This window comes from Culicoides brevitarsis, chromosome 1, assembly GCF_036172545.1.
Source record: "Culicoides brevitarsis isolate CSIRO-B50_1 chromosome 1, AGI_CSIRO_Cbre_v1, whole genome shotgun sequence".
NCBI lineage: Eukaryota > Metazoa > Arthropoda > Insecta > Diptera > Ceratopogonidae > Culicoides > Culicoides brevitarsis.
In genome coordinates this window covers 5,581,307-5,598,992 of record NC_087085.1, presented here as the reverse complement: position 1 = coordinate 5,598,992, position 17,686 = coordinate 5,581,307, and the positions used below count along the sequence as shown (strand labels likewise).

The following is a 17,686-nucleotide window of genomic DNA, read 5'->3' as shown; positions in this document are numbered from 1 at the left end:
ATCTGCTTATATTTGCCTTTAGCTTCGTTTTTCATTATTCATGAGAAATCAATCTACCTTCAACTTGTCGAAAACTTGTCGATGTTGATGTTTTTTTTTCCTTTCCATAGAATAAAAATATCGTCTTTGATATCAATTTCAAACACAAAAAAAAAAAAATAAAACGTGATTGCTCCAACTTTGTAAGTTTCTTGAGACTGTCACACGCTATCGAATTACACGTTTGACGTTACGTTTCACTATTTTTCAAGCAAGCAAACAAATCTGCATGATCGTCAACAATGTCACGTATCGCCTCACGTCTTCTCGATAGACTTTTATTGCAGGCAAATTGTCGTTTTTTTTTCGGACCAATTAGCGGAAATCAATGCACGTGTGACAATTTCTTCGTTGGGCGATGTTTTGTCGAAATGTCAATGATTCCGCCTAACTAAAAAAATGAGCGAAAAAAATGGCAATCAGTCGAGTGTATTCTTTCGAAACATTGTTATTACCATTCTCGGCCTTGAAATATTTTTCTTTCCATTCTGAGTTGTTGATTCCATTGTTCGTCGAAGCACAGAAAATATAAAAAAAAAATGAAAAATGAAGGAAAATTGACACTCGAATGTGGTTTATTGTCACTTATTTCGCTTTCAAGAAGTGAGCACAAACACGTCACAGCAATAAATTCTTGAAGTTATGATCGCAGCTGTCGTCACTCGTTTTCCGGAAAAGTCGATATGCTGCAGTGAATAGCCTTCAAAAACTCACAAGAGAAAAAGCCTCGTGATTTATTGTTTTGTTTATTTTTCTCACCTTGTGCGACATTTTTCTGTCACTCGAACAAACGAAAACTCAACTCGTTCTGTGTTACTTTTTTTTTCAAGGTTCGCCGGAAAAAATATGTTTATTCAACGCTTTTTTTCCTGAACAAAGTTTTTTCTCTGTAATTTGAATGGAAATTGGTTTTACATCAAAGTTTTGACGTGTAAGTATAACGAAGCATGTTCCTCAATAAAACCCTGTTACAACAAAAAATATTATTTACATAACGCGAAATAATATTTTTTTTGTGTTTCTGACAACTTTCGTGATAATAAAGCCTTTTTTTGCATGTTTTGCAGAAATGAAAAAAATAAACAACAAATATTGAGGTAAATATGAAACTTCTGTCGACTTCTGTAAAAATGGCTGAAAATGCGCATTGGATGAGTTTTGAAAAAAAAAGAGTTTTAAGTAACTTTTGAATAGCAAGGCGTGATATTTCAATGCCATAAGTTGTTACGTGTCGAAGTTCTTGGTAAAAAATTGAACTTACGTTGCTCATTTTTACATAAGAAACGTTTTGGTTTTTTCACGTTTCATAAAAAAAATATTTAATTAAATTTTAATTCTAGATTTTATTAAAAAAATAAAAAAATTGAATTTTCAATAATTTTTTAGAGAAAAATTTAAAAAATTTTTGAAAATTAATTTAAAAAATTTTTGAAAAATAATTTAGAAAATTTTTGAAAAATAATTTAAAAATTTTTGAAAAAAAAAAAAAAAAATTTAAAAAATTTTTGAAAAATAATTTAAAAAATTTTTGAAAAATAATTTTAAAAAAAATTTTGAAAAATAATTTAAAAAATTTTTGAAAAATAATTTATAAAATTTTTGAAAAATAATTTAAAAAATTTTTGGAAAATAATTTAAAAAATTTTTGAAAAATAATTTAAAAAATTTTTGAAAAATAATTTTAAAAATTTTTGAAAAATAATTTAAAATTTTTTTGAAAATTTAGCTACCAAAAAATTCATAATGTTTAAAAATGCACTTTAATTGTTAATTTTAAGCCAACTTTCAAATTTAGATTTCTTTTCAATTCATAAAAAAAAATTTTTTTAAAGAAATCGATCAAAGAAACCATTGTTGCTTCCTTCTTTGCTCACTGATGCGCAAAAAATTCGAATCAATCATGCTTCTTATCATTCTTTCAATGTTTCCTCAGCTGTTTTCTTTGAAACTAATACACAAAAAAAAAACATCGTAACGATAAGTCATGAATGAACTGACACTTTTTACTTCCATGAATGACAATTTTTTACCTGGCTCGCATAGTAATGAGACGAGAATAATCTAACAAAACCACATGATCTATTTTTTGTTGTTTGACAACAAACAGCGACAACAGGTTTTTAAGCTAAAGCTGTTTCTACCTGTTTTTATTTGTTTGAAAAAAATTTGCAAAAATTAATGAAAATAACAAACAAGTTAATTTATCCTCTTATTCAGATTTTGTTTCTTTCTAAAAATTTCTTGTCATGCAATTCGATTTTTTTACTGCCATGTCAAATTAGCCCTTTTTCTATTGAAATTATGTCGAAATTCTATCGACTTCGTAGAAATAAAAAAAATAAAGTTTGACAGACATTTTCGATAATTTTACGAGAAAATAAAGTTTTATCTGTCAAAAAGTGAACCTTTAAATAATAAATCACACTTCGGACATTTTTCATGTCGATTACGAGAACGCCCATCGATCTAAAAATATCGCGCGTCCTAAATTACTTCATCTCTTGGTTCAAGATTTTACAATAAATTACGAAATAGATGCAATTATAAAAAAAGAAAAAGTTAAACTCCCGCAATAAAATTAAAAAAATAAAGAAATCCGAAGAAAAATAAACAACGCACGGTCAAATTTATTTCCATTCAACCTGTTGTTGGTGTCTAATTTTAATATTTTTCAAATTTATGAAAGAAATTATTATTTTATAGTGAACGCAGCTGTTCATCATGCACTTCATTTATTATTATTATTTTATGAAAAACGCCGCAATGCAACGCCATGGCGGCGAATGGAACAGAAGAACTCGCCACACAAGGTGTTTCTGTTTATTTTTTTCCCGTTTTGTAATGACTTGAACGTTATTGCATCACAGGTCCATTTCGTGATTCGACCAACGTTTAAGAGCTACAAAGTTGTCGATCCATATTTTAATGTAAAAATAAAATAAAACTAACGGAAGAAAGAACTCTTGATGGTACAAAGTAGGTTGATGATGTTTATTTTTGTTCAAAGCTGGTAATTGAATTTGCTTTCAGTGAAATTTTCGACGCTTTTTATTTTATTTTACTTTTTATACATTTTTTTTAAATTTTTTTTTATTTAATTTGCCTTACAAAATTTGATGCTGAGAGGTAATCTCGAAAACTATACGTCTCAGAGCATATGTTTCATGGAGAAAAATGTTAGTTATGACGTGCTCGAAGTCATAGGCGAAAAAAAAAATTTTTGAAAAAATTCTCGCTTATTAATTTTTTTTTATTTTTTAATTTATTTTTTTTTTAATATAAAAAAAAAATTTAGAAGTTGAAAACTTCAAAAATATTTTTTTTCTATTTTTTTTTTCTTATAAAAAAGTAATATAATGAATGAATGATCAAACGACAGATTCATGTATGTTGAGATGCAAACAATTTATATGGGAAGCCATTCAGGATATTGATCACATAACATCAATTTTTTACTTTGAGTCGAGAAGCATATAAAATATAGAAAAAAATGATTGACGATCGATGAATGGAATTTACTTTTAATGTTTTTCTCTACGGGTGATGTTCTCCGTTACGAATCGATCTCATAAATCTCGGGAAAAAATTTAGGTCATTCGACTTCCTTAAAAGAAAACTATTTTTTTTCTTAATTTAATCTCATGTTGAGTCAACGTCCTGTAAGAATTTAATAAAGCTCATCAAAGAGAGACGAGAACATGAAAAAAAAGTTAAAACAATACCCCATATTGTTTCAACATATGAATATTTCTTGTTCAAATATTATTTTTTATCATGTTCTCTTATCTCAACCATAATGATTTTATTTTGTTTGTCGCCGTTAAATACCGACGCGACTAACTTTGTGTACCTTCGTTTGTTCTTTTTTTCTTGTTTTTTTGTTAAACATGACTTAGACAAAAATTACACGGACTTTAAACAGTAATGACGATGAGAACAATTTTTATAATAGATTTTTATCAAGATGAAAGAAATCATTGCGTTTCGTCAGGAAGAACAATTTAAAGTTGAATTTTAACATTTTATGAAAATTATTTTGTCATTATTAATTTTAAAATTTTTAACGTTCAATTTAGAATTTTTTAAAATAATTCTTCTAAAAATTTGACTGAAAAAAAATTTAAATAAAAATTTAATAAAAATTTTAATTTAAAAAAATTCATTCAAAAGTCAAATTTATTCAGACAAAAAATTCTAAAAATATATAAAAAAAATAGAACGAATATTTTCTTTAAAATTTTGAATTTTTTTAATTAAATATTTTTTAATTTATGAATTATTAATAAATTAATTAATAAAAAAATTATTAAAATTAAATAAATTTTTTAATTAAATTTATTTAATTTTTAACCTTCAAATGACCTTTTACATTTTTATATGAAATTTTCTCATTTAACTAATTCCGTTCGAATGCGAAAAATTAAAATTTAAAAATTTGACCGAGTTTTTTAAAAGAGTTGTAAATTTTTATTATTAAATTAAATTTAATAAAAATTTTGCAATATTTAACCTTCAAAAATTTTTTAAATTATTTTTGACCTTTTTACGTTTTTTTATATTTTTGTGAAAAAATTTCTTCTTATCATGTTTTTCGGCAAGAAAATGAAAAATTAAGAAAATGTGTGCACAGAGTAGAATTAATGCGTTCGACGTACCAATTTACCCAACGTCAAATTCCGTGCACACATTGGGTGCAACTTTTTTTGCCTCGAACGGAGCTAAAATTTTTCTTTTTTGTCTTAATTTTCAACTAAAAATCTTTTAATAAATATTAAAAATAAAATAAAAAATTCAAATTATGAGCAAATTAAAAAGTCAGATAAAATCGCTATGGGACTTCAAACTCCAATAAAACTTCGTATCTTACTCAATATGATCCGTTAAGGGAAGAAAACGACTCCGAAGGTAACTTAAGGTAATCTTAAAAGCATGTAGACATAAATTTAGTCTATAATTTGTTTCTTCGGACTTTTTTCTCTGTTATCTTCTTCCTTCGCATTCTATTTTTCTTTCTTCTTTGCATCCGAAGCTTGTATTTCATTTCTTGGGGAGAACGCGTTCTTATTAAAAAAGTTTTTTATTTATCGGAAAGTTTATCCAGTTGAACCACTTTTACGAGCATTAACAGACAACACCTTCTTATCTTTTCTCTTCTATTTTGTTACAAAGACTTGACTTTTTTATTGTTGAGTTTTTTTCTATTGAGGAAAAAAAAAAGAATATTAATGATGATATTCATTGTTGTTGTTCGAGATCCTTTACTTGACTTTAGTATAAAAATGTGTTAATATAGCGTAGATAACAAGTAGATTCATTAATTTTTGGTGTGTCATGATTTCCTTTTTTTTCTTCGTTTTTTTGTGTATAAGGGTTGGTCAAGGTAATTAAATGAGAAATATTTAATGAAATCATAGATCATCTCTTTTTTCACTAAAGAGAGCTTTTAGAGGGCGATAAATTTACTTTCGAAGCAATTTCGGATTATCACGACATTTTATGAGTCATTTTTGTCGAATATATTGTCCTTTGGTGGTCTATTAATGCATTTAGAGATATCTAGATGACTCTCTTAAACATAAAAATGTGATAAAAAGTAAGCTTAGTCATCGATCTTCAATTTCAAGCAAGACTTGTCGTTGCGCTTGAGTTCTTCGAATGACTGAATTTCAAGGTCGCAAGCTTTAGAATGTATTTTTTTATTTATTAAAATAAAATAAATTTAATAATTTTCACGTTTCCATCCAAAAAATAAAATTGAAATTTTTTTCGCTTCAATGAACCTTGGCAACACTTGTAAAAAATATATAAAAAAAAATATTTTTAAAAATGAAGATTAAAAAAAATTTTTAAAAAAAAAATTATTAAAAAAAAATATTAAAAAAAAATTTTTATTAAAAAAAAAATATTAAAAAAAATAAAAAAAATATTAAAAAAAAATTATAAAAAATTTATAAAAAATGAAGTTTCAAAAAAAAAAAAAATAAAAAAAAATATTAAATGAAGTTTTCATGGGTTAAAATTTTTTGAAAAATTTTTTTTCGCTCTAAACCTTCCTCGCGTCATAAGAATCACTTTTCTCCTTGAAACATATGCTCGGAAACGCATAGTTTTTGCCACAAGAACTTAGTTTCAACTTTTGTAGGGCAAAATCAATATAAATTTTATAAAAAATGAAAACTTTTTTTTATATAAAAAAAACAATAAATATAGTAATTATTATGATTATTTTGCTACCGGTGTGACGTGACGTCGCTCTCTTTTCCATAAGCAACAACACAAAATGTAACCGGATGAAAACATTAGCTATGCTTGATTGCATCAATATTTTACCGCCTGTCGTGAAATGAAATTTAACCGCAAAACAATACCAACAACGAGATGTGTGACAAAAAAAAAAGAGAAAATTCATCGGAAATTGAAAAATATTGGATTGTAGTTACTTTGTTGCAAGTTCACGTTGAATTTGAGTCACGAACTCAGAGAACATGAGAACCGTCTAGACTGATAAACAAATCTCTTTATATGTTGGGAGATTATGTCCAAGATGTTTATTCAAGACGTTAATAAAAAAAAGGAATGAAAGAAAGGGATCGAGAAAAAACTTCAAAGGAGAATCAATCATGGTTTTTTTTTATAAATTGCTTGTCATCACACATGGCGTTTGTTTGATGATAACGACCTACGCAAGTCCAGGTATTTTATTATTATTATTATTTTTTTTTTTTTGTTAAAAAGGTGACATTCCCAAAAAATTACTTTTCCAAGCCAATTCTCGAACGTTTTGTCATTCCGAACATTTTGATTGCCTGTTTCCTTGTCATGTTTTATTTATGGATTCTGTGCCAATAAAAATACTTTTGGAACATAAAAAGGGCAGTTTTCGCATGTGCTCTTTTTTTTACAAATATTTACGATGAACGTGATTACTCAATAAATGTCGAGCAACTAAAAAAAAAAAAATTTCGTCAAATTATTTCTTTCGCTCTTTTATTATTAAAGCAATTTATAATCTTAATGACAAAATTTCTTCTTCTTCTTCGGCTGTATGTTTGACAACGACAGTTGTTACCTTTTTTACGAGTTTAACAACGTCCAACCAATTATCTGTCATCATCTGACAACATTTTTCGCATTCGATAAAATCGAAATTGAGCGAAAGTATGAAGGCGATAGAAAAAAAAACGAAAAAAAAGAGGAAAAGGCGGCTCGTGTTGAGTTAGTCTCACAAAAAAAAAGAGATAAAAGATGTCGTTTCGTGTTTATTTTTGAAAATGTAAGTAATAATTAAATGGCACATCAATCTTCTTTAATCCATCATAAGTGTCGACGTTTTATTTAAACATAAAAAATTCTTCGATAATTTTTTTTTCAAAAAAATAAATAAATAAAAAAATGGTTTATCTAAAAAATTATTTTTTTTTGACAATAAATAATTTAATTTTTTTCTTCATAAATTTTTTATATTAATTTTATGAAATTATTAATTAAAAAAAATCGCATAAAATTAATTAATAAATTATTTTTTATTTATTTAAAAATTTTCAAGAATTAAAAAAAAAATTTTTTTTCATAATAAAATTTTTTATTAATTTTATGAAAATATTAATATTTTAAAAAATTAAAAAAACAAATAATTTTTATTTAATTAAAAATTTTCAAGAATTTTTATATTTTTTTCATAAAAAATTTTTTATAAATTTTATAAAATTTAATTAATTTTTTTTTTCAAGAAAAATTTTCAAAAATAAAAAAAAATTTTCTCAATATTTTTTTTATTAAATTTTATGAAAATATTTAATGAAATTAATGAAATTTTTTTTTTATTTGATTCAAATTTTTTTAAAATTTAAAAAAAATATTTTTTGATAATTTTATGAAAGAATTTTTTATTAAAATTTAATTAATTTTATGAAAATTTTTATTAAATTTATTAAAAATTTTTTAAAATTAAAATTTTAAAATTTTAAATTAAAAATTTAAAAATTTTGAAAATTTAAAAAAAAAAAAATTTTTTTTGTCAAAAAAAAATTTTTTTTAATAAACCATTTAAATCAAAAACCACAAAAAATACTTACGCAACTAAAGTTCCAAAAAGTGCAAAGGGTGAACTGCCGATAAACCGAATCTTCCGATGGCACGAATCAAAAAGTGACGTTCGTGCATGAGGCGGAGGCGTTTGATGCAAAATCATACCTCCGGCGCCGCTCGTTGGTCCCACAGCGATGTGTGCGGGTGAGCGAAGCATTTTGTTTCCGTTGCTATTATTGTTGTTGTTATTATTATTATTGTTGTTCGACGTTTTCAACGAAGTTGGAGATTTTTTGCCACTGCTGCTTATGAAGGCAGCAGGAACAAAACTGTACTTGAGTAAATCAATTTTGTATGATTTGAAGCGTTTTTATTTATAAAATGCGTTTATTTATTGCACAAACACTTTTTTTTCGCTTTGCTTAACTTTCTTATAAAAAAGGCACACTTTTGATGCCATTCAACGATTTTTTTTTACTTTTCAACTATTTTAATTATTTTTTTTATTTGTACAAAAATATTTTTTATTTACAATTTCTTCTCTTTTATTTTCAAATAAATTTTAAAAATAATAGTTACACAACAATTATTGTTACCGTTTCTTTTATGTAATTTAATAATACTTTAATAATTCAATTTTATTATTTTTTGGCATCTAAGTTACTTTTCAAGATGATATTTTTTAAAATGATTTCAAAATATAACAATTGTTACTTTTTATTGTAATAGTAAACTTTCTTGAATATTTTGCAAGCTATTATAAAAAGTACGGCGGAAAAATATGAAATTTTTCAATCATGTTTCTTTGACAACTTAATTTTATAATTTTTTTCCTCTCACACAAATTCCTATAAAAAAAGTAATTTTATGTTAATTTTTTTTTTAGATTTCAATTTTTTTTTCGCAATATTTGTGACTCAAGATCCGTTTTTATTTTTTATTTGAAGCAGAACGTAAGTATTTTTTTTATTGAAACAAAAAATCGATGAAAATCCACTTTTCCATTTATTTAATTTTTTTTTTCAGTTGAATTCCATCGCTGAAGGCAAAACGAAAAGTAAACACCGCAACATCACACGGTTATAAATATTTAAAGAGAGTCCAACTATTAGCGATAAGAAAAATAATTTATGGCCCTTTTTGTAAAACTTTAAGTTGCGTGTGTCGTTGGAAAAAAAATCGATAAATCATACAGAAACAGCACGAATGGAAAAAAAGGATATAAAATTCAATGTCATGGTCGATTTGATTGGAATTAGAGTTCTTGGACAGACAATAAATTCCCTAAAGAGCTGAGAGTGTCAAAAGCTGAGAAATTTGAAAACTGAAGAGCTGAGAGAGTCAAAAGCTGAGAAATTTGAAAACTGAAGAGCTGAGAGAGTCAAAAGCTAAGAAATTTGAAAACTGAAGAGCTGAGAGAGTCAAAAGCTAAAATTTGAAAACTGAAGAGCTGAGAGAGTCAAAAGCTGAGAAATTTGAAAACTGAAGAGCTGAGAGAGTCAAAAGCTGAGAAATTTGAAAACTGAAGAGCTGAATTTGAAAACTGAAGAGCTGAGAGAGTGAAAAGCTTGCTGCTGAAGTATAATTACGCTTGAACACTTGAGAAGCAGACGAAAAATGACGAAGCAGAAAAATACTGAAGTGACCTCAAGATCGATATAATTAAAGTTTTTGGCAAATTTCAAAGTTGAACAACAAGAGGCCTGAGAAAAAAACAAACTTTCACGGAAACAAATCGATTCGAAAACTAATGATTTCATTTGAATGAAATTATTAGCGAAAAAAAAACATGATTGATAAATGTTTTGTTTTAAAAAAAAATCATGAGAATACTTTCGATTTAATGGCAGCGATCGTATCTTCGAGTTACATGAACTTGCAGCGCAAAACGCAACATCACGACTTTAAACTAATTTTTTGTTTGTTTCGATGGCGACATCATCAGATGATCTGATCGACTTGCTAACCATCGCAAATCTAATTATGAAGTCGATCATAAATGAGTAGCACAATTGTGTCAGAGAGATATCCGAAGGAACGATAATTGCTGACGCAAATAATTTTTTTTCTCATGTTTACCGTAAACAAAGTTCGTAAACAACATTTCTCATAAGAATTCTCGATCATCGACGACGACGTGTGAAAGAATTGTTTTCGAATCGCGAATCGTGATCGTTCAATCATCACCCAAGTTGGAAATTTTTCTCATCATGTGATTTTTGGTAAGTAAAAATAAGTAAATTTTTTTTCCAAACCAAGCAAATTAAATGAAACAATTAATAATAGGACCTTTACTCTGAGAAGGATGACGAAACACTATGAATAAATGTTTTTTGAAAAGATGGGTTTTTTATGCCGGCAGATTCTCCAATGGCTTTTTCGCCCCAAATGAAAATTAGTTTTTATGTAGCCAAGGGTTTTAAACCTGTTGTTGCAATAAATAAAATAAAGGGCAGATGCACGTTGGAGGTCGTCGGTTACATATGGCGACGCTCTGCAAGAGAATTATTAACCGCAAAATGCAATTTATTGTAAAAAGGGTAGAAATTGACCTATTTACGAAGAATAAGTGAACGGAAATGGGTTCATGAGGTCGTTTAATTGAGAGAAAAAGACAAAAATTTCAATAAAAAGTCTCGTTAAAGGCTTTTCAATGAAAAAATGACACGAATTAGAGACAATCAGATCCACAATTCACATCAGAGACAAAGAGAATGTCATTCCCATATACCATTCCGAGGCAAACAATCGCAAAAAATCCATAATTACCCCGTATCCAATTCTCCTTCTTTTATTTTTGTCTGTTCCATCCATGTAATAACAATAAAATATCACGATATTGACCTCCAATTATTGTGATTTCTAACATTTTATTATTACCGCTAATCATAAAGTAAACTTCAAATCACTTTTATCTCTCTCTCCGTGTCTCGTTGCAAAATAAAAATAATAATAATTGGTGACATTCTCATTTTTACGATTTCTCTCAGATTCAGACGACGAAATCAAAGGTAAAAATCTCACAAAAAAAAAAATCACAATGGAAGAGCGCGATAAAGCGTTTATCGACCTTTTTATGTCTACGTCGTAGATGCGAAGGTAAAGCGTACTTGTTTATGATAATATTTAAATGAATTTGAGCTCATACGTTTCCATTTGAGATAAAAACAAAAAAATTAAAATAAAAATATGAATATTAAAGCACGGAATAATAATCAGATTTAGACAATGATTTGCGTGAGTTGCTCGTTTATTGTTCTATTTTGTTGTTTTTGTCGATTTTATATTACTTTTACAGCTGTTCTAAATTCGGTTTTGAAGCCATATTGCACGGAATTAGAAACGAAAAAAAAACATTTAAACACCTTCATTATCATTTTGAACATCGCTTCAAATCAAACAGATTTTAGATCTAAATAAATGTAGACAAGGGTCAGTATTTAACAGTTACTAACTAACAGGGGCTCAACGAGTCGGAACGGATGTTGAAGTGTGATTAATACAGGGCGTTCAAAGTAAATTTTTTAATTTATTTTTTTTTAATTTTATTAATTTCGTTAATTAAGAAAAAAAATATTTCGCATGAAAAAAATAATTTTAAAATATTTTTATTTAAATTAAAGGAATTTAATTTTATTTAATTATTTTAAAAAAATAATTTTTTAATAAGTTTATAATTTTTTAACATTAAAAAAAATTTAAAATATTTTTTAAAAAATTTAAAAATTTTTTAAAAATTTTTTTTTTAATTGAAACAATTTTTCAAATTTTTATTTAATTATTTTTTGAAAAAAATAATTTTTGAATGTGTTAATAATAAATTTATTAATTAAATTTTATAAAATCTAAATTTTAAAAAAAAAATAAAATTTAATTTAACAATTTAAATAAATATTTTATTAAAAAATTGAGTTAATTTTTTAATTTCTTAATTTTAAAAATTTTTTAAATTAAAAAAAATAATTTTAAAAATAAAATTTTAATTTTAATAAATAAATTTTTAATAATAATTATTAAATTAAATATTTCACTAAAATTTATTTAATTTTAATAAATTTTTAAAAAATTGATTTATTAATTTTTTAAAATAAAAATAAAAAAAACGCCCTGTAGATAAATTCAACTCTAAAAATGAAATGATAATTAAATCAATCACCTGCTGGTTTTACGTTACCAACATTAATTAATGAATAACATGAAAAAAGCCCTCATTGAATCATAAAATCACATGAAAGTACAAACAACTCTTGTTTATGTTGAGAAAATCTCCCTCAAAATGTTTTGATTAGCTGTCTTGATGATGCGTCGATGAAATTAATTATTGTTACGGCAGAGAGAGAGAGCGAAAGATGATTGAAGGTGCGCGATTAAAAAGTGTAAACAATATTTAAATAAACACTTTTCCACTTTCATTGTTGGTTTAAACTTCAGATGAGGTGCGATAAAAAGCGAACGGAAACTATCGTTCGTTATATTTTCACTTCATCGAAGGAAAAATTTGTCATCATCCGATGTTTGTTCAGCAAAATGCCATCATCGTCGGAGCACAGAGCAAAGCGGATCGTCGCAACAAAGCAAGGGTTGATTGAAATGCATAAAAAATTCACATCGCAGACATGACACGAACTATGATGAATAGAGAAAGTGTTTATTGCCCTGTTGATATTGTTTTGAGAGCGTCAGATTATTATACAAGAGACGGGATACGACGACGACGACGCAAAAATAAATAAATAATCAGAGAGACAGAACAATGATCGTGTTGCGTGGCTTGCCGTTATTTATTTTTTTTTAAACAAAAAAAAAATTTAAATTAGTCGAGAGACGGTAAAGATTGATGATTTTGTGTCATAAGAGGTTGTTGGGTCACGTATCTTCGCAATTTTTTGGCAAAATATCGGAAAAGGCATTAAATTTCATCATCATCGTAAAAAGAGCCCTCATATGCCACACAAACACGCGAGTTTCGCCGCCATCAGTGAACCATGAAAGACAAACATGCAATAACGGCACAACTGCAATTTGCATACAAAACCCGAGACAACAAACGAACGAGTGAGTGTAATAAGATTGCATTCTAATGTTACGAATAATAATAATGATGATGATAATAATATAATGAATAGACAATAACAACATATTTCGCAATATGGATTCGTACGTTTTTTGTGCAGATCGAGTCTTTTTAGAATGTTTTATGATCATTAACACTCTGAGATTCGAAGAAAGATTGAATTTAACACCTTTAGAGGTTATTTTAACATCTTAAGACGTAAATTTTTATCTAATGAGGTTTAATTTACGTCTTAAAGTGTAAAAATAATCTCTTAATGAGAAAAGATATTCAATTAAAATTCATCGAGGGATTAATTTAACACTTTAATGAGTACAAATTTACACCTTAAAGTGTTAAGTTAATCCCCCAAAGAATTTAAATTGAATACTTTGATCATTAAGAGGTTAATTTAACAACTTAAGACGTAAATTTAAACTCATTAGATGAAAATTTACGTCTTAAGATGTCAAACTAACCTCTAAAAATGATTTTTTAATTGAAAAAATATTTCTAATTAATTCAAGCCAAGCATATTTACTTAAAAAAATAATTTTTTCGACTTTCAGATGTAAATTTAAGTTTATAAAGGCAAAAATTTACATCTCAAAATATCAATTGAACTATTGAGAGTTAAATTTATTAATTTTTTATCCATAAGGAAAAAACGAGCTATAAGTTACAATGAGCCCTTTTAGTAAAAATTATTGATTTGTTACAGTATTTAATTTTTTTTAGCATTAATGATCTCCATGCCAACTCATATGATGTTGCGAAACTCTATTTTTTGTGTCTAAAACATAATTATATCATTAACTTAACAGTAAATTTTCTCCACAATTGACTTCAAAAAAGAAAAAAAGAGTATTATCGTTCGTTACCTAACACAGAAAACAAGCTAAACTAAAAACAGAAGAAAAAAATATGCATATTGCACGCTATTTTCTTCTCTCTTTACAAAGAAAGTATTTATACCAATTTTTTACGTGGCAACCTAAAACATTGAATTACCAGGAAGAGAAGTGTAATGAAATTTTTATGCGGTAAAAATAGACGATTTTTACTTGTGCGAGTCAGTCACATATTCAGTTCATGTGAATGAAGTAATTTTGTTCCATCACGTCGATCGGTTGAGCTGCGTCGTTCGTCATCATCTGACATGTTCATCTCACAAAAAAAAAACACGCACATGATGGAATTAGTTGTTGAATTTTTGAAAAAAGTAATGTTTGATGAGCGAAAATTGACTTGAATTTTAAAATTTTATTCAAGTTATAATTTTTAATAAAAAAAATTAGTTTTTGAACATTATTTTAGGTTTTAAATTTTTGTTAAAATAATTAATTTTTAATTTTTAACAAAAAAAATAAAATAAATAAATAATTTAATAAAAAAAAAATAAAAGAAATAAATAAGTAAATCCAAAATAAAAATAAATAAATAATAATTTTTAGCAAAAAATTTAAATTTAAAAAAAAATATAAAATTACTTTTAAAAAAATTAAAATTATTGCTATTGTTTATTGAATTTTATTTTATTTTGAGAGTTAAAAATGTAAAAAAAAAGTTTAAAAATTAAGGAAAAAAGCTTAAAATCTATTTTAGGCAATTAAAAAAAAATTAAATATTTGTTTAAATTACTAAAATAAATATTATAAAAAAATCTTTTTTAAAAAAAATAAAATAATATTTAGAAATTGAGAAAAAAAATCTAAACTTAAATAAAAATTTAATTTTTGAAAATAAATTAATTAAAAATTAAATTTAAATTGAAAATTTATTTGTTTAATTTTATTATTATTTAAAAATTTATTAATTTATTTATTTATTTGTTTATTTTATTTTATTTTTTTGATAAAAACTCAAAATTAATATTTTAACAATTTTTAAATTAAAATTAAATTTAAAAAATTAAATTAAAAATTAAATTTTTCTATTAAAAAAGGTTCAAAAGTTCGATTTTTTTTTTTTGTGAGAACTTTGAACGAACGACCTCCCCAAAGCTCGAGGCACCAATTTCCTGCGAACAATGTTTTACTTTAAACCGTTCCAACAATGTATTTAAATAAATTCATTCATCAATTGAACATCATGAAAAATTACGCTCCTCAGGCAGATCTCGCCTCTCGTTTAATTTTTTTTATGATTATCATAATATATTTTATTGCATACACAAAATAACAACCACTAATTTTTCTTCGTTACATTACGTTACATATTTTACCTTCGACTCGTTTTTGTTTCGTTTTTTTTTTTGCAGTATTTCACAACTTTAACCGACCAACGGCTTGCATGGAAAGTAACGAACGATCAAATGAGTCATTACATTGCTTTTGTTCAGCTAATCACGCTAGAAATGCATCACAAAAGCTGCTTTTATCTCGGAACATGGCCTGATATCATGTTGCATTGTTCTATTGTTGTTGTGCAAGAGCTTTTTTTTTTAACTTCCAGTTGCGTGATCAATTTTTTCCAATGGAAAAAAAATTGTCAAAAAAAAACATTTTAATTAATCCAAACCAAGCAAAAAAAAATTTTTTTCAGCAAATCGATTCAAAAGATGGAAATAAGTAACGGAGAAGCTTCAAAACACGCCGGCATGCCGTTTGGGCACAATAAAACCATAAATCTATCGGATATGCTCCTCTTTTCATCAACATAACCGCATCGCATCGCATGGAATCCGTGATTTACTCTTAATTTTTATCGAGCCACGATAATCGTGTTCGTATCATTTACGGATTTTTATTTCTTTTCATTGCACATTGAACGCAAAATTTATGATTATTTGTAATGAAACTACTTTTAAAGGCGTTCTCTCTCCTTCTATGCTTTTTTTCTGTGTATAAAATGTAACAAAAATGAAGTGAATGTCTAAATTGATTACTTTGTTAATCGTTGGTTACACAAAAGTAAAATGAAATAAAAAAGATTTGTTTGTTGGCTCGCAAAAATAGCGCACGGTATTGCGTAAAAAGTTATTAAGTGGTTGCAAAAGCTTGTTCATAATTAGTTTTTACCGATAATTGTTCAATAAATTGTTCGGAATAAGGACTCCGTAAGAGATTTTTGTTATGTAAAAGGCGTGATAATAAAAAAAGGTGTCATGAGAACCTGTTGTCATTCAAACTGAACTATTACAAAACACATAAGAAGCTTAAAACTTGTTCGTCATCTTTTTTTTTATTTTATTTCATTATCACCTTATGCTGCGAACTGAACGAGTTTAGCCGTTATGTTCCATATCCGTCGGTTCTCATATAAATTATTATTGCTGAATAGCTGAACGTTCGAAATATAGAGCGCCGTTTAATTTTCTATTACGATTCCGCTACATTGAGTTTTTCTTGTAACTTGATCCAGAATATTTTATTGAAAATTAACTTCTGAGAAGTTTTTTAATGCATTTCAGGGAATTTTAACAAAATGCGGTTATATTGTGGTAATTTTTTATAACCAACTTTTGATGAGTTTTTAATTTTATTAAATTTTTGTGAATTTTTTTATAATTTTTAAAATTCTCTTTAACGATTTCTTTGTTAAAAATCATTTTTTTATCGTATTTTATATAATTTAAAAAATGCGGTTATGTTTTCTAACCGATTTTTTTTTTGTAAAATTCAAATTTTTTAAGCTTCTGTAATTTTTCTTTAAAAAATGTTGTTAAATTTTAATTTTTTCTAATTTTAAGTTTTTTTTTTCATTGAATTTCAGAAGAAATTCTATCGTAAATTGAAAATTTTCTTTAAAATGCGGTAAGAAAAATTACCAGATTTTTCAATAAAACCATAAAATTTAATTTTTTCTAACCGATTTTTCATAAAATTTAGATTTTTTAAAAATCTTTATATACAAATTTCATTAAAATAAAAAAAAAATCATCACAAAAAATTTTTTCTTCAAAATGCGGTAAGAAAAATTACCAGATTTTTAAATAAAACCATAAAATTTAATTTTTTCTAACCGATTTTTCGTAAAATTTAGATTTTTTTTAATTTAAAGTTTTTTTTTAATCTCCATAAACAAATTTCATAATTTTTTTTTAAGAAATTTGATCGCAAAATTTTTTTTCTTCAAAATGCGGTAAGAAAAATTACCAGATTTTTCAATAAAACCATAAAATTTAATTTTTTCTAACCGATTTTTCGTAAAATTTATTTTTTTTTTTAATTTAAAGTTTTTTTTTAATCTCCATAAACAAATTTTATAAATTTTTTTAAGAAATTTGATCGCAAAAGAAATTTTTCTTCAAAATGCGGTAAGAAAAATTACCAGATTTTTAAATAAATCCATAAATTTAAAATTTTCTAACCGATTTTTCGTAAAATTTATTTTTTTTAATTTAAAGTTTTTTTTTAAATCTCCATAAACTTATTTCATTAAAATTTTGAAAAAATTTGATCGCAAAAAATTTTTTCTTCAAAATGCGGTAAGAAAAATTACCAGATTTTTCAATTTAAACAAAAAATGCGATTAAGTAACTCATTTTTCATCATTTTTTGAACCATAGTTCATTGTAATAGCAATAAAACCATCTCCGATGCTCGTCTTAATGTCTTCTCGCAA

At 25.7% G+C, this 17,686-nt stretch overlaps 1 protein-coding gene across 3 annotated transcripts in view; it reads right to left on the bottom strand.

Moving 5' to 3' along the window:
* The window catches only part of LOC134834063 (MOB kinase activator-like 2), a 93,728-nt gene that overhangs the window by 53,598 nt on the left and 22,444 nt on the right, over positions 1-17,686 (bottom strand). Inside the window, exon 1 of one of the 3 annotated variants that reach the window (XM_063848604.1) lies at positions 8,115-8,491. The exons of the other annotated variants lie outside the window; for them this stretch is intronic. Within the exon in view, the coding sequence (XP_063704674.1) occupies positions 8,115-8,284 (170 nt within the window). The 5' untranslated portion in view covers positions 8,285-8,491. Of the gene's footprint in view, positions 1-8,114; positions 8,492-17,686 lie in introns of those variants that run through there. 3 annotated transcript variants of the gene reach the window in all.